This window comes from Fringilla coelebs, assembly GCF_963513975.1.
Source record: "Fringilla coelebs genome assembly, chromosome: 12".
Classification (NCBI taxonomy): Eukaryota; Metazoa; Chordata; class Aves; order Passeriformes; family Fringillidae; genus Fringilla; species Fringilla coelebs.
The window spans coordinates 9,036,982-9,063,446 of NC_140038.1; the positions used below are offsets into that span (position 1 = coordinate 9,036,982).

At 37.1% G+C, this 26,465-nt stretch overlaps 1 protein-coding gene across 4 annotated transcripts in view; it reads right to left on the minus strand.

Moving 5' to 3' along the window:
- TCF12 (transcription factor 12) overlaps positions 1-26,465 on the minus strand; it is a 158,977-nt gene that overhangs the window by 83,316 nt on the left and 49,196 nt on the right. For all 4 annotated transcript variants that reach the window (XM_084213765.1, XM_084213763.1, XM_084213764.1 and 1 more), the window contains exon 6: positions 21,080-21,182. In XM_084213765.1, the coding sequence (XP_084069891.1) occupies positions 21,080-21,182 (103 nt within the window). The remainder of the gene's footprint in view (positions 1-21,079; positions 21,183-26,465) is intronic.

The window sequence follows — 26,465 nt, forward strand, 5'->3', positions numbered from 1 at the left end:
ACGAGAAAGTGTTTAAAAAAAAAATTGCAGCAGCTATATTGGATACAGAGGGTCAAAATTCAGAGTCTCAAAAAAATAGTGTTTCAAAAGAATCTCCAAAACTGACAGCTAAAAGATGGCTGCTTTTCAGATAGCAAAGTACCCAATTTTATTTGAAGTATAACTCAATCACAAGTGTGCAGGAATGCTGAAGCCATGTCATGTAGCTCTATTTGAAGATCTAAATATGGATTTATGACCCTGATCCTTCAAACAGCTACATACATGCTTAATGGGATTATGTGTGCTTAAAGTCTCTTAGATGCAGAAGTATTCATAAAATTAGGACTTACCTTGGGCATGTAGATCAGTAGGACACATTAGATTTATACTGACTTTTGTTATATTTGTAAGACATTTGGACACTTCCTATTATATGAGGTAAACACTGAAGTAGAATTATTTCAGCAGTATTTTCTTTGCATGTATAACAAAAAGCTTAGAAGGATTATTATTTTCCTAAAAGAAAACAGGGTGCTACGGGAGCATTACCAAAGCACCAGAAATGCTAATTAAGTGGTCACTTCACTTATGGCAAAAACAGCCTTTAAGTAAAAATCGGAGATATGTTTTAAATAGCTTTTTTCACACTATTCTAGAACTTTATGTATTTCTAGAACTGCAGCTGTACTGAAATATTCTGAAAAGTGAAAGCACTTCAGGTATTATTTCAACAATTGTGTGCGGGTGTGTATAAGTAACAACACTTCACCTATGCACATTTCAGTGTATCCAAAACACTTCAGCTACATACATGCTAAGATTTTTCTTCCCTGAATAAGACCCATTCTTTACCACTTTTTAATTCTTTTTTTAAAAGTCTTCCCCCCCCCCCAATTACAGGCAGGAAATAAAAAGAAACGCAACTCTTTTATGTAAAGTAAATCCATCTGGATGTTTGCTGCATCCTATATTATAAACTTGTGATCCCCAACCAGAATGAGTTATAGTGAAGCTGCAGGCAAAATTGTCTCCATATACCACAATCCATTATCCCTGTCAAGTTAATGTTCCATGTTGAGCCATATGGCGTGGGTACACACTCAACAAAGGAAATTCCTTAAACTTGTTATAATCAGCACTTACAGTCATCCAAAAAAACTGACATAAACAGCTTTATTGTGTTTTGTTCATTTCAGTTGATATCCATGACAAAAAGAGGAAGCTTCAGGGGGAGGAAAAAAAAAAAAAAAAGAAAAAAAAAAAAAGAGGGAGGAGGCAGTAAAGTTGCAATAATAAAAAGGGAGGGGAAGAGACAGAGACTGTACATTTCATAATTACACAATATTTTCCTTACAACTGATTTTCAATTACAATAAAGCTCAAGACTCCTGACACTGATACGGTGTCCCTGATTAAGAAGAAACAAAAAACCCCAAAAATCCTACATCAATACCTCATTTTCAATGTAAATAATACATTGCATAGTTTCAAAGTGCCTGACTCATGCAAAAGATTATCAATTTAAAAAAAAATGTGAGTAATTTTTAGTTTTCCTGACTTGGGAAAAAAGGTTTGCCTTCAGTTGTTATACAATTATCAAGAATTTAACAATCCTTCATTAGCAATATGGCAATTTAAGTAAATATCTTTCTATGCATTAAGTGTAGGTCACAGATGAATTAAGGACTCCCAGAAGCCTCTGCTACCTGGCACAGCCCATCACATCAAGCCTAAGTCAAGGTACAAGTAGAGCAGAACTTCATTCCAGCCCCCGCAGTGACAACAATAAAACGCTGAGAAAACACACTATCAAATACTGAACTCAGCATCAATTTCTGTTAATTACAGCCTTGTCAGCAACGTGATTATTCAAACAGCTCATGCAAATGTTAATGAGTCCTTATTTGCATATTTATTTTTTCCTTTGTTGAAATGTCATTGATTATTACATTCTACAATGATGAATGCTGCTGATGATGTGCTCTGATATGTAATTAGTCATTAAGTGGAATGAATAGATCAATTATGAAAAAGGAGTGAGATTAAGAAATATCAAACAAGACCGCCCAATGTAACCATAGAATTTTTTTTAAAGGAACTAAAATAATTTCTTGGCATTTAAAGTGCAACATCAGTAGTTTTCAATAAATAAACTACTACTTTCCTGAGGTTAAATAAGATCTTCCACATGCACTGCTACTTGGGTAATCTAATTACAATAGCAGAGCGCTTTTGTAAAATCTGTAAGAAATCTGCAGTGACACGTAGGTTTCGGGGTTCGGTTGTTGTATCCTGTCCCTCCTCCAGTTTGTATTTTTTAGGAAAGCTGCTCATGATCCCTCTCAGACTCTCTGATCTCTGAGCAGGGCTGAGAGCAGTGCTTGCAGCAGCCCCACTTTGTTCACAAGGCAAAGCTGAGCGTTGCCTTTGCAACTGCCTGCTCCGACTCCCCAGCCAGCACTCGCGGCTTGCGGATGAAGGGGAAATGGGAGAGAAGAGGAAGGAAGGAAAAAAAAACCCTAACAAAAAAAAACACATTACTGCAGACCAGATGGGAACATTCCACATGACCAAACCAATCAATCACCTCGGTGGGGCGCAGGTGCAACACAGCCGTGTAGCAACACACCATTTCACAGTCTATCGGGCACAAACACATGGTCACCAATCAATGGCACCCCCAGGACCTGGGGGGGAGGCTCTCTCGAGCCTTACTGGTCCATGCCTGATGACTTCATAATCACACATCATTTCATTCACTGGAGGATACAAACCAGCATTCTAATAACCTTCCCCCGAAACCGGTCATGTTGTGCATATTAATAGAGTGCTGGGTAGAGCTCAACCACCGGCTCCACGCTGCAATACGAGCAGAGCCTGCAAGAAGGAAACAACCTGAAGCTAAGAACTTCTGCCCGAGGAAGGAGTCGGCTCAGACCAGATCAATGGCAACATTATTCATTTTGCCAAAATAAACTCTGCATGACGCTCGCACCTTTCACCAAGCGACCCTTGAACAATAGCAAGCAAGCAGAGATAAAGGACAAAGCAGGATGAAAAATCAATGAAAGAATGTGCTGCTGGACCCGGTGATATGCAAGACAAAATTCTGAAACAAACAGGAACACCGGTAACAACAACAAAAAAAGAAAAACTATTTAAAAAAATATTGATGTACTTACCAATACTCTCAGGGAAAGAAATAATTTTATTTCTTTTAGGCCAAGTAGCACAGATTAGTTTTAAAACCAGCAGATGTAAAAGTACACAATGCAATGTGATCCCGACACACCAAGACTTGGATCAGAGCACTAGCTGCTTTTGACTAGTTCACAAAAAAGGTCAATTACAAATGGTAATTTATGTTTGTGTTATTGATGACTCAGGAGTCTAATAAACATTACGGACATAAGGATATGGTGACATTTTTGCCAGAGCATATAACACTATACTGTTAAGTATTCACACTCTTAAAAAGATACTCGGGAAACAAATGTGATAAGGAGCACATCTTCTCTTGGAATTACATTATGCCTTGTGGCCAAAAGTCAAATGAGTTGCAACTGAAATGTAAAAGACTAAACAAACTACTAATACACACATATAATGTTTAGAATGCTGTTAAGTGCACAGGTAGGCAGGACTCCCCCATTTGGTATCAAAGCAAAGAGCTTAGTTTTACTCATGTATTTCTTAAACTGATTATATGAAGAGTGAACGCCTCTAAATTTAACAGTTAAAAATTATGCAAATGTAGCATCTACTGAACCAACTCAGTTTTGCTTTTGGGCATAAATTTCTGAGAACTTGAAAAAATAAGTATGTAGGCATGATAAGAGTACAGTTCTTAGGTTGCACTCTGAAGCACTACATGTTGCTTTAGGTCAATGGCAATTCCTCCTGGCCCATCTGGGAGGCTACACAAAGGAACTACAGCATAATTTAATTCATTAATAGAAGGAGGGGGGAAAAAATGTCAGAAGCAAAAAGCACACTTTTTTATAGTTAGCATCCAGGTAATCTGGTGATTTGGGGTGCTGCAGGCCTTCTAATCTTTCCTTGACCTCCTCCCTTCTCTATTTCAAAGATATCAAGGAAAGACACAGAAATATTTATATTTTGTTAACAATTCAGAGTCTGGGTATGATCCACAGAACCACAGGGCCAAATCCAAGTCTGTAATCCAAAACCTACACACAATAAAAAGGCGGCACACTTGGTGTTAGACCAAGAGCATGAAAGGGTTAAAGAACAAACATGAGCATTATCAAAGGAATATTCACATCCTTTTGCAGAATTATGTTGACCAGAAGCAGAGGAAGTGTTCCCTCTCATTAGAATACAAAAATCATTAATCAATAAATTATTAAATTAAGGGCCTGATGACTGGTTCTATTCCGGGCACTTACAGAATACTAATTACTGCAGTGTTAGGGGAACCTATAGTGTTAAAATCAGAATTTCTCCTTTAATAAGATCCATTTTTTAGATTAAATTCAGCTCCTTTTATTTTGAAAGCTCTTGAAAAGAAATGAAAATGTCATATAATGAATTAAGTACTAATATTCACTACACTTCATATGCAACACAGGGCAAGTTGATGGCTATGCTACAGACTTGACATCTCTTAAGAGCCAAAAAACTAACAGCTGGTGACATTCCCAATGGAAAGTGCTGGGAGGAGTTTGACAAAGAATGTCATCCAAAATCAAAGTGCCTCAGCAAAGCTTACCCTTACCTGGAAACATTAACTAAGACAGAGAAACATTAACTAAGACTGAGAACAAGGGGACAGCTCATGTCTCCAGGTGCATCTGAGCATCTCTCTTCCGTGTGCTAAAATTCTGCCTGAGTGAAGTCAAAACCACAGGGAACTCTGGTGGGCAGCATGAACCAGCCACTAAACCTCTTCTAGTCCTCAGACAAAACCAGCTTCTCATCGACCAGGATGGGAAAGCAACGGGGCTTGGCTTGCACTTGCTTGTGCCACGATTGCACCATTAAAAGGCTCAGTTCAACACATGGGAACTAGAGCACAATAGGATTAAGATTCATCAAAGACACTTCAAAAGAAAGGGTATTCCAAGATGGCAAAAGGTGGTGCTGCTTGTGAGCAGGGGATTTCCACAAAGACAGGATGCACCACACACATTTTAGTGAGCTTCTGAGAAGAGTTTTTATAAAGTGCGTGGCACAGGTATCAGGGATAGAATTGTTACATAAGTTTTATTGGCTGTAAGGACCTCAGGATGAACACAAACAGATTTTAATCAGTTTGTTGAGATCAGTGAAGGAATCATGACAACAGTAACACAAATTTTAATCCATAAAGAAGACTATACATAACTCCTGAAGGATTTTCTACGGCAAAGGACTCCAATGAAGCTTTAGTTATATTACAATTCTTATCCCCAAAATATACAGAAGCAAAGTAATCAATAAAACATTATATACAATTCAAAAATATATAATGTATAAATTAGGAAATTTATCTTACAAAAACTAGCTTTGATTAATTCATTCACTAAAAATCAGAAAAGCACCAGTGTTTGGAAAGAGGGAGCTAGAAGTTAATGAACAAAACAGTTATAAAAAAACAAAAAACAAGCTCATCTTATCAGTGCAGTATCCTGAAATGGATTTCTTTAAAAACTACTCACAGCATGAAAAATAAGGCAAAATTTATATTTACAATAATCATAAGCAACAATGTGTTGAAGCTTATGACAGTTGATAGCTAAGACTGAATGACTTGTGCAATTTTTTGAGTGAAAATGGTTAAATGGCAGGGAGGCAATGCAAATGTTACACTAACAAGAGACACACATTTGCCCAATATTAAAAGGAGCCTTAAAAGATTCATTCAATGAATGAAACTTAAAACTGAAAGCACAGCTCAAATTAAGAATCTACTTCCCTCCACAAAAGCAATTCTTAAAAGAATTCAAATCCAAAGAAAATCTTCGGTGCTACTAAGAATTTTCTTTAACTACTGCAGAAACATTCAAACCCAGCTACATTGAATGCTCTAAAGTTTAGATACTGCCTAAGTGCTCCTTTCTATCTAATCAGCTATACTGACGTTACTCAGCTTTATCCAGGGTCAACAAAAATGATTCATTTTGTGTTTTGCCTAACTGGACTCCTCAGCTGTCAGCGTCAAGCTGTCTGATTTCCATTCAGGCTTCACAGCTGGATTCATCATAAAAAACCAGAATATTAAACCTTGGGCAAGCAGAGCTGGCTTTGACTTCCAAATAAGCATTTTTCTAACTAATCATGCTATACTTTCAGGTATTAAATAAGACATTCATTCCAATACAATTTTTTTCAATGTGACACAGACTGCATCTATTGAAGAGCTGTAAATGTAAAGAGGCTAACAAAACCAAAATCTTTATTGAGAAAAAAAGAATCAGGACAAGGACCTAGAATTTATATTCTATAGGTAAAAACCTCCTTGCAAAGAAGTGTTGGAATAACATGGAAAAGGGTGGGTTTGTTTTCACTTTTTTTGAAAAAGCTATGAGGAATATTTAGGGCAGTTTTTCAGTAGTTATTGAGCTGGTTCTTAAAGAGTTGCTATCTTTTACATCTTCAATAAAAATTTATGATAGAGAGAACATATACACTGGTCAGAGCTATTTTGTATTAAAAGAATGTTCTTGGTAGTGAAAATATCTTCTTCAAGATGGATAGTTATTAAAAAAAAATTAATATCCACAAGGGAAAAAAGGGAAGTCTGTGGAATGTTTTTTTTATATTTGTCATCCAAAAGAGAAAACAGATCAGCAGTTCTCCCATCAATGCTTATTTAAGCAAATATTTGAAAAAGGTCAACAGGACAGAAAGGAGAAAGGAGGTATAAGTTAGAAAAGGTGGTTCTTTGTACAGCTGCAGAAGATGAAATATGGTATCTAATAGTTGGTAGTTACATTGCCACCCCTTTTTTAAATCACTGCTGAGATCTAAATTTTCTCAGGGGGAAGGAGTAGAACAGGAGAAGGGCCACATCCTCCTCCTCACAACAACAGACCTTGAACAGGCTACAAAGGGAGTCAGGGACTGATCACACGGGAAGGAGAGAACACAGGAATATATATTATCATAAAGACACCAAAGGCAAAAATGCAGGAAAGGTAAGAATATAAATAATTAATAATAGTTTTTTTAAGAAGAAAGCTAAAAATACCATTTACTTGCTGTAATTTGTCACTTCCTATGTCTTATTGTTGATATATTACTTTTACAGATTTGTCACAACAAAATGTTCAATGCATGTTGTTTTAGCCCACTAAATATGAAAAATGAATAACCAGATATGAATTTAAGTTTACCTACAACAAATTTTGAATTATTTAAAAAGCATGAATTGCTCTTTAAATCCTAAAAACATTTAAAACATATATATTTTAAATGTTCTTATTGGAGTGGTCTCCCAAGCTCCCCCACAGCAAATTTATGGACCTCTTAAAGGAAACAATCAATCAGATACCTGTTCAATATTTTGAAACTTCAGGTTTTATTACCAGTTGCTACTAATCCTGTCTCACACCAAAGAACATATCCAAAGAGGGACATAATCAAGAAAGCCATGAAATTCATTTTTGGCAATATTTAAAAAAATAAATTAAAAAGAGAAAATCTAGGAAAACACATTTTGGACAGCATCTTGCAGTTACAATCACTTGACATGATTCTTGTGCAAATTAAATTTAAAAAAAATAAATTCAAACAAAACTAGTTCAAGGCAATACTGTCTTTTTAAAGCTAAACTACTTTTCTGCATATGTCCCCTTTTATAATGTAATGACAGAAATAAAATGTGCAAAAGTTTGGATTTAGTACTTTGCAAAGTGGTCACAGCACAGTTAGCTCAGATGGCCAGTTGAACAGAACATCCTTAGGGAGACAGAGCCAGCCCAGAGGCTTTGTGGGCAGAAAATCTTTAGGCAAAGTGATTCATCATGTGTGGCAAGACGACTGTGACATCTAAAGATTCTTGCCTTGAGCAGCATGGTACATGCTACAAGGGATCAAGCATTCTGAAAAACATCCACACACATCTCAGAAGCTGCAGTAAAAAGGACATGTTTCAAATAACAAAATACTGGGCACTAATAATGTGTATGTGAATTTGCTTTTTGCAGTGGAAAACTGCCAAGTTCCCCTTCAAGCCATGCTGTTGACCTAACACAGAAATAAGCAAATTTTTACTAATTTTGAATTCCAATTATTTCAGGGCTAATTTTATCATCTGGCTCATATTCCTTCCTCCAATGTATCTAAGCTTTAGTCCTGCTTTAATATTCTTTAAAAGTTGGCCATCAATGAATTATTATTTTTCCACTTTAAAATATATTTTCCCATATTAGTTTTTATTATTCTCTTGTTCATGCACCACAACTTCTAGCATTTCTAACAAAGTATTAGTGAATGCATTACTATACCTCATTGCAATATGAAATTTTCATGTTCCAAATCTATTGTTCAATAATCTGTCCTGTGAAGAGGAAAATTTCCACTACTACACAGCACCCCTGTTCAGAATCTGCACTTAAAGACCTCTTAGAAGATGCCAATTTTGAGTATACAAATGTCTCACAAACAAACAAAAGAACCATGTTGGAGAAAGACTACTCTACCATGGTGTCCCACCAACAGCACTGGCCACTAACAGGTGCCACTAACAGAGAAAGAACCACAAAAACCCAGAAAGAATGTGAAAAATGATATGGTCTGGACTTGAACAGTCAGGCACTATAGCCAGGTTCACACCACAGGGCAAGTAACAGAGCAAAAGCAGTTTTAGAATCTACCTTTTCTTTACATTTAAGATGAAGGAAACAAAAAGAAAATATATCTTTACAAAGAGCAACACATCTGCACAAAACCACATAAAAATGGTCATTTCTTAAGAGAGGCAAAACAAGTCAACAGACCAAGGCAGACAGACAAGCCAGGTAAAGACAGGAAAAATCCCAACGTGCAGCTGAGCACAAGCCTCATGAAAGTGCTCAGGTGGAACAGTGTACTGATCCAGATGGCTGCATTCAAGGGACAAAAATACAAGTTTAACCACAAAGTAAGACTACAGTAAAATTATACTCTACAGATTTGAAGACAGATGATTCCATTAATGATTTTCGTGTAAATTAAAGTTTACATTATTTCCTGCCTCTGAGGCTTTGGCATTTTTTGAAGAAAATAAACTGGAACCAATGACAATTGCATTGCATTAACAAACAAGAAAGCAGCAGAAAAGTACCATCAAGAAAGAAAGAGAGATCAGTAGAAGGGCAATGGCAACTCTAAAAACACAGCTTTGAGTTCAATAACAGAGCTGAAACTGATTATCAAGGGAATAACAATGCTTGAGAGCACAGGTTAAAAGAAGAAAAAGAGTTACTGGGGTCTGGATAACATTTTCTCCTGATGAATCACTGCCTTTCCATTTGGTGTTTTATTTCACATTGGTTTACTGGCATTTGCACTATGTCTCTATCATGAGACCAAGCTGTGTCAGAGCTGGGGAGAGAGGGGGAGGCACACCAAACAGAAACTCGAGGCACACAGTAACAGGGAAGCGTTCCTCCTTCATATTGGAGAATGTCAACCAAGCCAACTAAATGCAGTACCTTGAGTTCAAAATATTTGGGCTCTAAATTTTCTTTTGTGTAGGTAAAATAAGATAAATCAATCCAGCAAATATTTTATATTTTAAAAGTACCCTTTAGCTTTACTCTGTTCTAAATAAATAGCTGAAAGCCCACTGCTTTTTGTCTATACGTACACAAACTATCCTAGATAAAATGGTTACCAACTGGAGAAACACATGGCCTTTTTCCCCCTGCCAACAAAACTATATTCTTTTTCATAGTTTGTAACTGTGAAACTGAACCAACTAAACCCAGCAGTATTTTTCTACTGGCCTCTCTTCATTTACCCTGCTGCCCCCTTCTCCCTCAATTCCAAAATACTGACGGAACAAATTTATACGCAATTCCTTTTTCAGATTTTACAAGGGGTTTGGATCGGGTTTTTTACCATGTGCCTTTTGAGCCACTTTTCCAGGAAGATCCATTTCTAATGTAATAGCAAAAATGTAATTGAAATAAAGAACATACAAGTATACTGGACAAAACTATTTGTTATAATTGTGCCCAGGGCTGAGTGCCAGATAGCTGTCAAACAAAGGAACAAAATCATACAGTTGTTTGGCACTCAAGGCTGAAATCATTGTGAAACATGCACTGTTTATAAATTGTCACTGATGAATAAAAGCAGTGAACAAAAAAATTTTAAAAATGCAGCCAAGCCTCAGAAAGACGAGGCAATCATCGCTCCTCCTCCCACCACTCTGTAATCAAACAAAACAAAATAACCCTCAAGCCCCCACTATGCTGGGCAAGAACAACGTAGTGGTGCAAGGTAAACAGAGCATTGCATGAACAAGTGACTTCAGGCTGTGCTCCCACAGCTCACCCTGCAAAGTACCCAGCAAAGCAATAACATTCAGACACACACAAAAAGACATGTGGATTTCTCAGCTCTGTTATATCTAAAATAATTTTTGAACACTACTAATGCTAGTGAAATTTATCTTAATCTTAAAAATATCAATCCCAGAGGATGTAAAGAAATTTGTTTTTCAGTGATGGTAAAATATATTAGCCGATCTTTCACCACAGAACACAGCACTGCTGAAAAAAAATCACCTCACCTATCATTGAGAAAAAAGATCTAATTCATGCCAGGTGAAAGGATGATATTTGTCTAAATATAAAGTAAAAACTATATCCTGGAAAATAAGCAACAGCTCAGATTCTGATCTAGCATATGTGTACCAATTCTAGTACCTTTCAAACTTGAAGCTGTATAATAATAAAGCACATCCATAAAGAAATGAAATCTCCTCTAAAATTACAGTGAAAAGAACTTACAAATATGGGGGAGAAGTTCTCATTTTTTGAGTGATAGGTAGAATATTAAGGTATGCCAAATATTTTCTATAGTATAGCTCACATAGGAGCTTCTGTAAACTCCTTTAAAGTTAGAATTACATGATCAGAAAATTCCCTACAGTATTTCACAATGCAATGCAGCTTTTAAGACAAGTAAGTCATAATTTAAGAAATACGGTTCTGTAAGGAGTTTATTTTTGTAAATCTTGATTCTAGCAGATCAATCAGTTTAAGCTGGGAAGTACCTCAAGGATTCAAATAAATATATAAATAAATTAAATCTGAGGTGACAGTTTGTAATGAACCAGCAACATGTGAAATAAATAATCAATGTAACAGGAAAGAAATTAATTTCATCAGAAACATTAGTGTTATTTATCACATCAAAATAGTACAACAAACTTCTCTTTGCTCCTACCAGGGAGCAAACATACTTAAAACTGCAGTATCCTGATAAAGAGCATACAAGTACACTCCTTCCTATCACTGCAGAACATTTTTAAAATATGATAGAAGTTATTTATGATACAGTCATGCACTTAGACATTCAACACAAACCCCAGGGATCAGCCTTACAAGACTGTTAACAAGTGACACATTATTCTCAAGACTTCTGCTTTCTGTGTCCCATTGTATAAGAGGAAGACTTTGCAAGATGCCTTATTTGTATTGCACGTATCCATAAGACCAGGATTGCTTTAGAGGTCCCTATTACAATGGGAAGTAAATTAAAATTTCACTGCAGTTCTTGTGACCATAGCACTAGTTTTGCCCATGGTCTGTACCATTCCAATTTGAATTTACTCATTGTACATCTACACATTACATGTTTTATTGCCTTTCGTTGAAGTCTCACAGCCAGACTTTGCCAGTTTTACAAAAAACTTGTAAATCAGTCAAGTCACCTCAGTAGTAACCACTGTGCTTCTTCCTCATTCTCAATTAAATGAACCTTTTTTATTCTATCTCTTAATTTAAGGTTATTGCTTTCTTTAAAAGAATCAGTAAACCCAAATAGTGTGAGTTTCTTTAATTGCATACGTAACACATCATCACATAAAATAATGCCTAAACTCTCCCTCATACTTCATCTTCAGATGGAGGACCTGTGTGAGCACCCTCCAAAAAAACCCCAACCAGGCAGCACCCTCCCTCCACCAAATGCCATCCTGGTGAAGCTGCCACACACAATTTCTCCAAGTGGCCCTCCACAGGGATGCCAAGGAAATAACTGCAGAATTTTCATCTGACCCGATTACACACACGTGTCAGAGCGACAGAAGTTGCACACCTGTGTGAAAGCTGCAGTGCTGACAGCCTCCAGGAAAAAACATTAAAAGCCAGCAAGCAAGAAAGCCTCGCAAATAAAGCAAGTTATAACCATGTCTTAACTGAATGAGTTGCTGTTCCTCTGGTCTTTGCACATTTCTGTTCCATGAAAGTTTTTCATCCGCTTTTCCGAAACAAAACTTCAATCAATATTAGATTGAAGTGAAAGTTTCCAGACATTATCGCCAAAACCTAATTTAAAAATTTTGTTTTCTTTTGATGGCACTTGTCCCATTCATCCGTTATGTAGCTGAAGCACTGCACAGCTACAGCTTCTTACGGGTCTATGGAAAATGCAGCAGCTGCTCAGACAACTCAGAAAAATCACAGCATTAGAGGTCCAACAGCCCCAAGCATCTGAAAAATAAAACTGCATCTTTTATTTTCATCTGGTTTGCTTTCCCCTCCAAGATGTCTGTTATCTAAACAAAGTCAGGTTTCCAGCAGCAACAAACTTTTGACTCACTAAAACCCAATCTCTAAAGAAAACTATTAGAACTTCAAACCATATTAATGCAAATACTATAATCAAAAAGCCCCAAATCAAAAAGCCACTTGTTTTGGCACGAGCAGCCTAGTTAGAACACTTTGGTAGATCAGTGCAGAATTTAATCACTGGATACAGGCTGCTGTATTTATTAAAAACTGGACTGCTAGCAACTCATAGGCTACAGCTACATGCATGCAAGAATGAAAAGAAAAATTAATGGAATGAAATAGAGATTAAGTAAATGATTTTTATGCACCTGGCGATAAGCAAACATCTTTATTACAAAACAAAGACAAGCCATGAAAAATTACAAAATTATCTTTTAATCACCAGTGAGCTTTCTACAGCCTCCTATTTGAACAGGATAATAGGTATTATGTAGATCCCTAAGCAACTGCCTCATGGGGAAGTTACATCACCAGTATGGGAAAAAATCACCCCTCCTCCCTAGAATAGGAGCTTGGCGCCTTCAGACAGACTCAAATTTAAAATCCTACAGCTTCACCCAGCTGATCCCATCCACTGGAACACATCTACAAGTGCCCAGGGATGGCAGCAACCACAGGAGAGAAATATGCCCTTTCAGCATTTCATGCACTGATGAGCCTTGTAACAGATAAACATACCCTGCAGCAGCTAAACTGACATGTTATAACAAAGAGGAAATACAAGACTTAAAAATTTCATCAGATTACTATTTATTCCCCTTTTCAGAGGCAGAGTACACTGTGAATAAATCAACACTCAAATGTATCAGACTGCATTAACTAAAACCCAAGCTTGGCAGAACAAATTTTATCAGAACAAAAATATTTCAAAATGTAAAAGCCACAGACTTTGCATATTTATTCCCAGACGGGCAATTCAAAAGTACTTCATATGAAAAAAAATCTGGGTTCAAGTGTGAGACCATTTTGAAGAAGGCAACATTTCATCTTCTTCCAACACAATCAGCACCAGATCCCGTTGTTTTCTCCTGTCGGTGCACAGTGCAAGCACCACCACTGTCCACAGACCACCAGAGCTGCAAGCTCTGTTTGTGGGACACACTGTAAATTGTAAGATACCTGTGGCACTGGTAGTATCAAGTGAAAAGGAACCATCACCTCTCCCTAGCACAATGTGTAATCCTACAGCTTTGATGCGTTTTCAAGAACAAATTTATTCACTTGCTTACTTGACAGAAAGAAACCTTTTTGGTTTCTTCCTTGAACCACAGCACACTACAGACTAAGCCCGCTAACAACTCCTACCCTGATCCAGAGATACAAAAATCATCTAAACGCGCACAATACTCTGCAGTGGTTAAGGATGAAGTGCCTCAACACTCCAGCACGCTGCTGCAGCCAGCAGGGAGGGGGGGCGGCCGCCCACCGCGCACCTGCTCAGCCCCGCTCACCTCCCTTGCGCCCGGCGCTGCCCAGGGCAGGAGGGCGGGCAGGCAGCTGTGCCCACGCACCTACCTGGCACTGCCACACCTGAGCACCACCTGAGGAGCGCTGCCGGGGCCCCTGTGCCGCAGCTGCTCGCCAGGAGAGAGATCAAAGTCTCCGGGGGCAGGGAGCACGGGCAGACACCTGCTACAGCGGAACGGCACCAAGGACACGAGCCCCCCGCCGCGGGTGGAGGGAGCCTCCGTGAATTACCCAAGGTAAAGAAATGTTAAGAAAGCGATTTGATTGAAATATTACCGTAAACAGAAGGGAAAACTAAGCTTAACACACGCTCTCGTGAGCAAAAACCCAAGGGTAAAAATGCCCTGCACTTAGCACTTTCACTAAATGACTGTGTAATTTAATTTCCCAGAAACCCATTAGCTTTCACAAAAGGAAAATTAAGAGCAGATGAGAACAATTCTTTGGTGTGAGTGGAATTTATTTAATGTAATACCTGGGGAAAAAAAAAAGATAAATCTGAAACTGTATGAACAGATAGAAAACACTGCAACTCTAGAAAGCTTCAGCCCACAGAACAGCGGCTGTGTGCTGGCAGTAACCAGTGTGTCAGCCCAGGTCTGAGAGCTGCCTCTGCCCAACACACCACGCCAGAGCTGGGACACAGCCAGACACAGCACAAACAGTCCAGAACAAAAGGACTGCTAGCATTCAAAACAGGAACAAACAAACAAAAAGGAACCTCCATTTACTTATGGTCGTTTTATATATTCATACGTGAAATAAATTATTCAAATAATTATCTGGAAGAGAGGAAGAAATAAATGAAAATTAACTTAAAATGCTACTCTGGGTTTGAAATTTCATTATAAAACCCAAAATACTATGGAAGTCACAATAGGCTTTTAGCCAATCTATATCAGACAAAACCAGCATCAATTCAACAGTGACATACCCCAAAAGGAAAATAAACAATCTTAGGAGGGAGCTTAAACGAAAATCTTCAATTTGCCAGATTCATTATATGCAATGATTTGAAAAATGCTAATTATTAAAAGAACATAAGCCTATCAGAAGCAAGAAGACAAGAAGCATTACTGGGGTGAAGCAATAGCAACACTTACTTCGGGAAAAGTAGCCATGACGTATTACATCATGGCTGAGGTGAGCCAGCATCTTGGTATTTTTAGTTTTAATAACCAAAACAAGAAGTGATTCAATTATACACAAACATAGTACTGTGCAACTGCACAATACAGTTATGTAAAGTGAATGTTAAGGAGCTTTTTCAGCATGGGAAATTTACAGTCTATCCTTGTGGTGGACTCAGTACCAATACCTCTAAGTGTTTATTGTAACTGTGGACGATCTTATACTCATGGGTTTTTTTGCTAGGGAAAGTTTTTCTAAACTCACTAATATTTGACAGATAGCTGTGCAGAATGTGAAGCTTATCAGGTATCCCTTTACACTTTTCTTTCAACTTACTGCCCTGTAAAATGAGATGGACTAAAGACTTGCCATAATCTTTGCTATGTCACTGTTTTGTCATTTTCTTCTTTTAACATTTTCCTCTTTCTTCCTAATGAATTCTCCAAAGGATATAAAATACTCTGTCCCCACCATTCTTCAAGTTAATAACAATGTAACTGCATATAAATTATTTTAGATCAATCTTGCTATTACTCATATCTCTAGAGATAATTTCCATTGTGGTGCCTGTTTTTTTTTCACGTGTTGAAATATTAATGACTATAGAAAGCAATTCAAGGAAATCTAACTATTATTTTGGACAAGTAGAAAGTGCCAACTCCCTGCTTGCATCTGCCCTCTCCCTTCCTAAAAGGTAATTAAGACAAGATTCCTAGCAAAAACTATAATGGCATCATTCTTAATGTGTGCCATTTTAATAACTATTTACCCTTGCTGGTTTGCTACAATTGCTTTCACCATTATAAAGTCATTTGATAACAAGATGTCTCTCTTCAATTTCAAAATTCTTTTATTGAAGGGTTACTGAGGAGGAGAACTAGCAATTTTCCTGAAGATTAGTTAGATTCTTAACTGAGTACCAATTCAGATGTACATCTTCTGTTAATTGTATTTTAAAGTTCAAAAGCCTCTTCTTTTACTGAGAATAACCTTTCACAAATTATGGTTTTAAAGGCTTACATCAGCTTTTCAAGAACTGTATCAGTACTGGAAGGTTTACAGAGGCTTTAGCCATTTACCATGTTGCTTCAAAAAATGCCCCTCCAATGTTCAACTTTAAACGTACCTGCTACTCTACCCAAGCCAACTGGAGGGCTTAAGCTCCAAGGCAAATAATAGATTTTATAATAAAAATTAAGGCAGTAATTTCAGTTTGAAAGATGCACTGGAAGAAGCCCAGGCATTCTTAGAAACCTGCACAAGCAGGCAATCAAGTCAATTAAATGATTAGTAACTCTAAAACCAGGAGGCATCCTAATCCAGATATTGATCTCTCATTCATATTATTAATACAAAAAATCCACTGTGAGTTTCACAGTAACCCAAAGACTAGCTTTGAAAATTCCTACAATTTGGCTTCCACCCATGAAGCACCTCTCTGCTCCTGCCACCCTTCACCCAATAGTTTCTGCCCAGCATACACCTATTAATCCCTGCTATACTGGAACAAGACTGCTAAACAGTAAGAGAAGGTAAAATTCATGGTGTTTGTAGATGCAATTTACTCAGAAACCCTGTTTTGTGATGCCTGATGACAAACCACCCAAGTGACCCAAGTGCATCAAGCAACAGGGAAGAAGTTACACTGCAAAAACCCCAACATGTATTACTCTACTTCCCTCTGTCAGTACTACCTTTGCTTCTTTCACCTATTTATTTTAAACATGAGAAGAATCAGACTTACCCTTTACCTTCACATAATAAACAGTAAAATAAGCTATATTTTTATCAACAATCTGAATAATTTATAGCTCTAATTACTGTAACAAGTTTCTACTCCCACCCTGCTGTGTCTTGACTTCTCTGCATGGTCAGTCCTTCCATCTCTTAATGCTGGCCATAAGAAAGCACCACAGCATTACCCAGCAGATACTTGTTAAGAAGAGAAGCAAAGCCACCAGGATGCTAACAGAGGTGAGCATTACAAAATCACCAGATGGTATGGACTAAACTAGTAACTGCAACCTGCAGCTGATCTATTGGAGTCAGTGAGTAAATGAGGCAGATAATCTAAAATCCTCTGATTTCATACATTCAGAATCTATGATTTCATTGACAGGTCTTCAAACCCTGCTGCTAGCTCAGAAACACCTGGATGTAACAGAAATATCTAAAATGTAACCCAATTAAACTTTAAAGGAACTAGTTAAAGAAATAATCAGAAAACAAGGAAATATATTAGAAAGAACACTTGGAAGAATGATCTCTCTTCCTACTTCAAGGGACTGATTTCAACATGACAAGCTGATATTCAACCATTGTTTTTTCACTCACTATTGACTAAATTTTTTAATGACTTTTTGTCATATACAGCCTTGTGGAACTGCGCAGTACACAGACAACGAACGTGGAGCACAAAAGTTTGGCTGTTATCCTTTCTACCTCTTGTGGAAAGACAGGCACACAAAAGAAAGTAATTCACCCACTTCAGATTTTCAAGACAGACCAACAAAAACCTCTTTAAGCTATATTCAAGAATAATCTGCTTTCTTTCTTCCCAGTAAGTAGTAGTAAAAAGCTCAGGAGAAAAAAAGTCCGGGGAACAGTACAACAGACGATACAATACCACATGCTTGAAGGGTCCTAGCAAAAACTGACCTCTCCTTGCAAGTGCAGAGTACTAAAAGGCAGCATAATTACAGAGAAAAGAATCTCATATCCTTGTGAATAGTTTTCTAGAATGTAATTAAAAGAGAAGTGTTGAATAAGCAAAGATTATCAAGTCTAAATGGAGCTACAATACCACCAATATATCTTTGCCTGATTTTCTACATATCTCTATGGATACCAACAGACTATGCTGGTCCCAAGAGGATTCAGTGGTTTTACTCAAAATGTAAGTAACGGCCCTTCTTTTTTTATACTACCAAATCAACACGATAATTCTGGAATTCATTAGTGAAGAACACTAACCAATCCAGCATAATAGCTTTACTTCCTCTGCAAAACACTTCAAAAATATCTAAATGAATATGGAAATGCATCTTTCTGTGGTAAATTGTTCATTATTGAATCATTATCAACTCTTGTTAGACAAAATTTCTCTCTTTTGCAATGTACAAGATCATTAAAATGTTTGAGAGCTCCATCATGAAAGACAGTGGCACTTTATAATCCACTATCTCTTCAGGCAAATATGCTTACGGCTGAACATAATACACAAAACAACAACATCCCCTTGACACACAATTCTTTCTTTTAATGGTACTCTTAAGTGTTGACAGCAATGGTGAAATATGTTGTCGCTCTCTCTTCTTCTTTTTTAATAGTTTTTAACTATTTCAGAAATGTATTTCAGTCCTGATAAAATTTTGGGAAGGAATGTATTTCTTAGATCTTGGTTGTAGAACCCCAAATGCTCAATCACTGCTATTAGCTAGTGAGATATTTCCTATAAGCTCATCATGTTGCCGTTCTTAGCCTCCCTCCATCTCCTTTTAAACTCCAAAGATCCCAAAATAATGAACCAATGCCTTAAATATCATATGTCCACATTAGCTAATAAAATAAATGTGTTCCTTCTGTTTATGGGAACATGTCCACAGTTTAATACTAAGAAAACTGTATAACATCTTTTTGTCTAAAAAAACTTTAGAAGAATTAGCATTTTTCTTTTCAATAATTGATAAAGAAACTATAAACACAGATAGTAATACCACACAGGAAAGTAGTACTCTATGCTTTCATGTAGCTTTCATCATTCCTCTCTCCAAACTTTCACCATCAATTAAAATAAAATGCAAAAATGAATGATGTGAAGGTGTAATAAACAAAGCTGCACTCAATACAGTAACATAAGTAAAATGAAGATAATTTTTTGCTATGACAAGCCAAAAATCACAAGTGAAATACTTTTAAAGGCATACTTTTAGAATTTTGATGTGAACATTTCTTAGAGATACGTACAGAAAGCTTTCTATAATTCTTGGCTGCATATAGAAGGAAATTAAGTACTTTTACTCCAAGAAAATAACATTCCTAAGAACTCTTAGCCACAAAGCTTTACAAAACTATTTCAGTTCTCAGCAGCTTTGGGTGACTGACACATACATATCTTGCTGTTTGTTAATCCTCTCTACAAAACCATCTAAATGGAGGCTTCTTCTCAAATCTGTATTAATGATGTAATTCTATTATGTCTAATAGAATCATCTGTTCAATAAAAATGAAAAGCCAACAAGATATAGTTCCACCAATTTTTTTTCATATTATTTAAAGGCATATATTGTTTAGAAATTGAATGGCTTAAATTAATAATATGAGCAATTAATTTGCCTTTGGTAACACGAATTAAAAAAGAAATAAAACTTTGCTATATATATTTTTGTAAAATAAAATCAGTATCAGCTACAATGCCTAGAGACATTCCACACATGCTACTGATCAAAATACTGGAGAAGCAATTGAAGTAACTTGTCTTTTTAGGTTTCTGCTAAAAAGGGAAAAAGACAACATGTTTGAAAGAGTATTCAGTGAAAGTCTGCTTTATCAAAATAACTGCTACATTTTAGCTTTGCTGACTTCAGATGGAAGTGTCATTGACCAATTGACATGTCCTCTCTCTAATCAAAGTCTACAGAAATGGGCATTTTAAAATTGCCTTTTTTCAGCTTTATATATAAAGTTTAAACAAAATTCTTTGTTTAACCAAAAAATTGTTTTCAGCAATAGCTGAGCTTTGTCTGTCTCTGTTTCAGAGAAAATTAAAGTAGTAAACAAAGACTGAGCAAAGTAGAAAGATTTCCAAAAGAAATTGCAGACCACCAGGATTTGGATTTAGGTAATCCACTTAGATTACCATGGCTATGTCTTAAAAGGACAATACTGAGATCACAAAATAGGTCATGTCTACAAGATGGGGAACATAGAAGTGAAACAATGTGAAATGTAGAAATTCAGAACAAATATTCGGAGTCATCCTGAAATCCAAGATAAAAGCAAAAAAGGTCCCAAGACCACACATTGCCAAATTAAATATTTTGAAACCAACAGTTTTATGTTCTGAACTGGACATACAAAAGAAGATTTTTCAACCAATGCCATCAAACACATTAGCATGTTTCAGGTAACACAAAGTGTAGGCAATGAAAAAAAGGTTTCAATACCTAAGGCCACAATACAATACACCATTTCCTTGCTTTTTTTCCAGTTTCAAAAGCAGAAAATGTTAAACAGGCCTGGAAGCAGGAGTTCCCATCTATTTCTTACAAGTGACAGAGTTTCTAATACAAAAAATATCAAAGAAATTAGAAAACTAAAAATAAGAAACAAGCCCTCAAATTATTACCTGAAGGGTAGCCTACAGTAAATTGGTAGGTAGTTCATCAATTGAATGTTAGCAGGGAAAAAAAAAAAACTTTAAATGCACAAATAAAAAATTGGTATAAATATCTTCTCAAACAAAATTAAGAAAAAAGAACCTTTAAAATAATAAAGTAATTTAGAATTTACATCAAATCAAAATATATCAGCTTTCTAGATCAACCTCAGAAAATCTTGGTATTTCCTTCTTCTAAAAAGTCCTGGATAATGGCCTTTCTGAGGAACTCACCAACATCAAAAGATTTGAATAGGAAAGTCAGTGTTGCTATGAGAAACAGAGCAACTTCCAGATGCTTGACATGTCAGGCCTAGACAAGGGAATGAAAAATGTCTCTTTCTGACCAAAGAGGCTTTGAGGGGATACTCGTAAAGAATTACCTACTTACCCATCAGATTTGAGTTCATGAAAGGTGTCGGGGACAATCCTTCATGAGGCCCTAATCGACTGTCATTCAAGTGATCACTGTAATGAGGACTGTCTGCAAAACCCTAGAGAAAAAAAAAAGACCAGAGTATTAAACAGATTATTTGGCAGCCCTGCTAATTGAGTGTAATGACACTTTCCTAATTAAATGTGCAGAGTCACAATTGGTCATTAATCACAAAAGTTGGCTTTCAGGTCTATCTCACAGAAATTACTCTCTGCCCACATATTACTTTCTCCCCATCAAAAAGAAACCACGTAGTTTCTTAATAAGCTGTGTCCTCATGGACAAGATTTCTAAAAATTGAATAATACAGAGATATTTTGATATTTGAATCCTCTTAGTGTTAAAAGTCACTAACCACAGAGAGTAAAATTAGTCTGAAGAACTTGCAACTTTTTTTTTCCCTAAGCTTTCTGTTTGCATTAATAAAAGACAGTAGAAAGTTCATGAAGAGTTGCTAATGTTAAGAAAAAATGTTGGTGCAGATGAGAAGAACAAATTCCATTTCTTCTTGCAGCCTGCTATTAATGTCACAGATTAATAGGCATTTTGACACTATCACATTATTAACCAGCATAGCTCACTGACAAAAGGTTTACTTCCATATAGTGATTAAATTAACAACTTTGTCACCCAATTTGCAAACAAGTACTGAAACACTTTTTTGCATTTTTCTGCCATCAGCACAGCCAGCTTACCAGGCTTGGAGCGCCCCTGACATGCCCGGAAGTACTGGCTTATTGAAAGCTGACACCAAAGGCAGAGGAGACGGAAAACAAAGAAGTCCTTGGATGTAGATATTCTTTAATTAACCCAGTTACGTACAGCTCTCCTCAAGGTATTTTGAAATCCCACCAGCTTTTCCATATAAAGGTATGAATATGCCATTTGCCCTTCAGACTTACCAAATGCATGCTGAATCACTTATTCTGTACAAAACATGAAAGACCTGGCACTCAAAATTGTACTTCCTTTGTAGCCAAAGTTTTGAAAAATATTGTGTAAACCTTATCCTACAATTCACACTTAGTCACTTCTCGTTCAGAAACCTAAAGCTCAGGCCTAATTAAGAGAGGAGGGAAAATTGTTCACAGCTACCAGAAACCATCCCAAGTGCCCTGGGACTATAAAATCATCAATCACTGAACATTTATCATTTCTCCAGACCGCAGGCTCACATTCAAGACAACATTAATGGGGCTGAAACAGGCCTCCCTATCTTTGCAGGCGTGCTGTCAGTTCTACCAAAGGGCTGCTAAGTGAGGGCTAAAGAACTGTCACAGCACTGCTGCTGCTTATGGATGCGTGTCACACTCCTGCTGCTGTTCGGCGGCACAGCAATCCTTCCGGAGACCCAGCTCCCCACTGAAGCTTTGGCTGACTTTATCTGCCTCAGAATCGCCGATACACTTGTGATAGGCATCCAGAAACAATCTTAGTGACATTTACAACTTGGTTATGACCACAAGGGTGTCCTCTGGAAAGCATGACCTAGCCCCGTCTGTCAGACAAGCAGCGTGGAACAGCAGCTGCTGAGGAAATGGAGTGGCTCCTAGCTAAGGTCACCACATGTGGTTTATTTTTGTGCTGAAATGAAACAAGAAAGAAATTAAATCTGCTGAATAAAGAAACAAGAATTTGCAAATACAGGACCAAAACCAAAGCTCCTAAGCAGGTACTTTTTATTTGCGTCTCTGTTCTTACTCCTTATCATGGTTGTTTTCTAAAAACTTTATCCCTAAGATTTTAGCTATACTTTATTTTTAAAAGAAAGAAACTATAAAGGACACTATCAGTGATAAAAGAGGATCCGTATCTCAGATATTAAGCAAGTGGTGCCCAAACAAGGCCCAGAAACTGCAATCTTTAAGACATCTATATTTACAGAGTAACTAATATAAGTATTGAAAATATAGCACAGGTAAGACTCATTTAATATACAGCTGCACATAATGCAACACAATCCACATAATGCACAGGACTCTTAATGGTCCTCCCCATGTTAATATTGCATATCCCCTCACAAAATAGAGGAATTAGAGAACTGGGTGGGTGGTTTACACAAAAATTAGTATTCTTCCTTCTATCATCAAAATTCCTGTGAAGAATACTTGACATCATGTTCTTTTCATATACCCTCTCCATTTCCCAGAATGCACTTGCAACCAATTACCATAGCATCCAAGTTGTACTTCTACACTACCAGACAATCAACTAATTAGTCTACCTGGAAAATACTCAGGGTTATCCTTCACAACACCAAAGCCATTGAAAACAACATTTGGTATACAGGATGAAAATGTACTAAGGGATATGCAAGCCCTTTAAGTAGAATTGGTCTTTTCTGGACTTTTATGCAATTTCTAAAATTAATTGTATCAGGCATTTCATTATTTGCCACTAGAGAATTCACACTAGTGCAAATTGTAACCTACGCCTTCACTGAGAGTGGACCAATGCAAAGAGGTCTTACCTTGGCTACCATGCCTGGTACTCAGTCTCAGTATTCAGTTATGGATTATCAACTCAGGCCACAGAGCTCTGTTTGGGATTAGAAACCCTGGGCTGATTCCTACAAATAACTCACCCCCACTAAAGGAATATAAAATAACCATGAACACGTGCAGTTTTGATTTAACAGATTTTGCAATTCACAAAAGCAAATGAAGAAAAATCAGAAGAGCTCTAAGGACAGTGATTTAAATTACACAGTTTTTTCAGAGCATTCTTCACATTTAAGCTGTACTTCAAATAAGATTGCACTCCTCTTACCATTCCTTGCTTTTGCATCTGTATTGTTAACCTACAGAGTAAACAGCAAAGTACTACTACTGGGAAGAGTTGCAACCAATCATAAATAAAACTTTAGAAGCTTCCAATAGCTTCTGAAAAGCTACTGGAAGCTTCTAGTCATACAATCAAAGCTCAAAAAATGTATTTAACGAATACAATCGTGCAAATCGACAACATATGCTTATTGCTCAAAGAAGAACACAGTTGAAAGCCTTAAAAAGTCTGGGACACCAATGAAGGATAGTGGCTTTTAAGACACACCCCACTTGTGTGACTGAGTAATGAAGAAAAGACACAATCAGCTGGCACATGAACCCATCCCTCGTAGCAAAAGCAGCAGAAGATGGCAGGGAGGGATTTACATGACATTCTATCAGAGCCCCTTTTCAAATCCATGTTTAAGCAGGACTCAATAATACATACTGCCAAATTTCATTCTTCCTTTCTGACAAAAGCAGGAAATCCCAGTTCCTGACAATTTTGAAGACTAATCTACTGAAGCTCACTTAAATATAGCTGGATTGATACAGACTGCAAGCAGAAAAAGGAACTAATGAGTCATGCCAAAAGTTACTCTCCCCTCTTGGGAAGAGCCATTTGATGGTACATATTCTGGCTGGTGAGGTCATTCTTTGGACCACAGGCGGTCTTCCAAAGCCCTTTGAAGCATTTCTACCTCCTGTTACCTGCAGGGCACGTTTAACACAGAAAGACTGGAAAGAGACATTCCATGCTGAATACACATGCTCATTTCTGCCTCCGTGCCTCCTCAGCAAACCTACCAATGGATTACTGTACATCAGAGCGCACACCTGGGGTGTTTAGCAAATAACTGGCAAAAAGTCTACAAAATAGGAGTATTGGACAAATTTATTTCCTATTTTAAGCACTTTGTTCTGGAGGGACTGCAGATAGCTGAGGGCATTTTTCTGCTTGCAAAAAGCAAACTGATTTTGAATATGATTCGATGACATAGCTGTAAACTCAAAACTGTCTTGCTTGTTCCAACCTCTTACACAACTATTACAAAAGCAAGTTTTAGCTTTCCCAAAGGAGGACAAAACTTCTCTTTCTGTACTGTTACAGCCCAAATAAAGTGCAAATAGGGTTAACTGTTCCCTTACAGCATTTTGTAATGTTGTCACTGTTCACTTTGCACAGGCCTCTCCCTGGATCTCAGTCTGACTGAATGTTTGTGATCAGAAAGACCAAGTCCGATAAATAAAAGCAACAAGTATTGTCTACTAATAATACCTATGATGAAATGTAGCTGAAAGACTACTACTAATTAGTACTGCAATTTAACTGAGTAGTGAAGGCACTCTCAACATTGCATGCTCTTTCTTAGTTTTTCAGGGATTTCACTGGATTAGAGTGATGTTCTCTAATCATTCCAGTAAACAAAGTCCACCAATTTAAAAATTCCACAGTTGTAACATTCATTCCTACCTCTTCTGGGTAAGAGGCCCCAAGTGCCCAAGTGATTTAGGCTCTGTCTGAAATGGGATTTTCCGAGCACAGGGATGCTAACACAGCCAAACTAATCAAAAATCTGACACTATTTACAAAATCATGAATACTTTTACACAGGACACCTGAAAATTATCTCACATAATGTATAATTCTAGGAGACTCAGAAGACAAAATGGAAAAAATCCCCAACCCATTACACCCAGACTAAACACACTGCTTACCAGGCATGTTTGTCCTACCAAATTATGAGAGAAGGCCTGACAAAATGAGTCTATGCCCCATTTTACAAACAAAGTGGTAATTAACCTCCTAAAATTCAATGTCTTTCAATGACCATTACAGTTCTGTCATTTTGGTTAAATTTAACTACAGAAGTCACCTAAGAACAAGGCAAAAACCTTTCCCAGTTCACTGTCCCTCCCCTTTCTCATTTCACTGGTTCCAGGTTTTTTGTGGGATTAATCCTTTTCCATTTACTTCCCCTTCAAAAACAAAAAATTATTGTCCCTTAGCAATTATTTTCCAAAGTCACATCAGCATTTGTCCATGCATACACAAAACTGTACTCCTGACCCTAAATCAAGTTGTAGGTTTTTTGTTTTGTTTTTAAATAACCACAACATCTTGTTTCCACTTCAGAGTAAAATGTGAAAAATGGAGAAGACACTGTCACTACATGGCACACCATTTTCCTGTGCATTTTTTGAGTTCATACTCAACTCATTGAGTTGTCCTCCCTGTACAATTGACTGCTCCACAGTATTTCATTTGCTCAAGTCCACTAGACTAGAGATAACAGGGGTTTTGTTTGTTTCTCCTCCCTTAGCCCCAAGCCCTCTCCTACACAAGTCCCTGGGAACAGACCAAAATCTAAGGCTCGTAACCAAGCTGCCAGATCACTAAGCACGTATTTGCATTTTAGCAATTTACAATATAGCTCAATTACTGCCTTTAAACTTAAGACATTAAAATTCCACTAAAATGAATGGTTGAGTTCACAGTTTGACGTGGCTGCAGACCAAAAGATTAAGTTTAATGAATGCTGCTTTCAATTCCTTGAGTTTTATAGTTTGGCTGA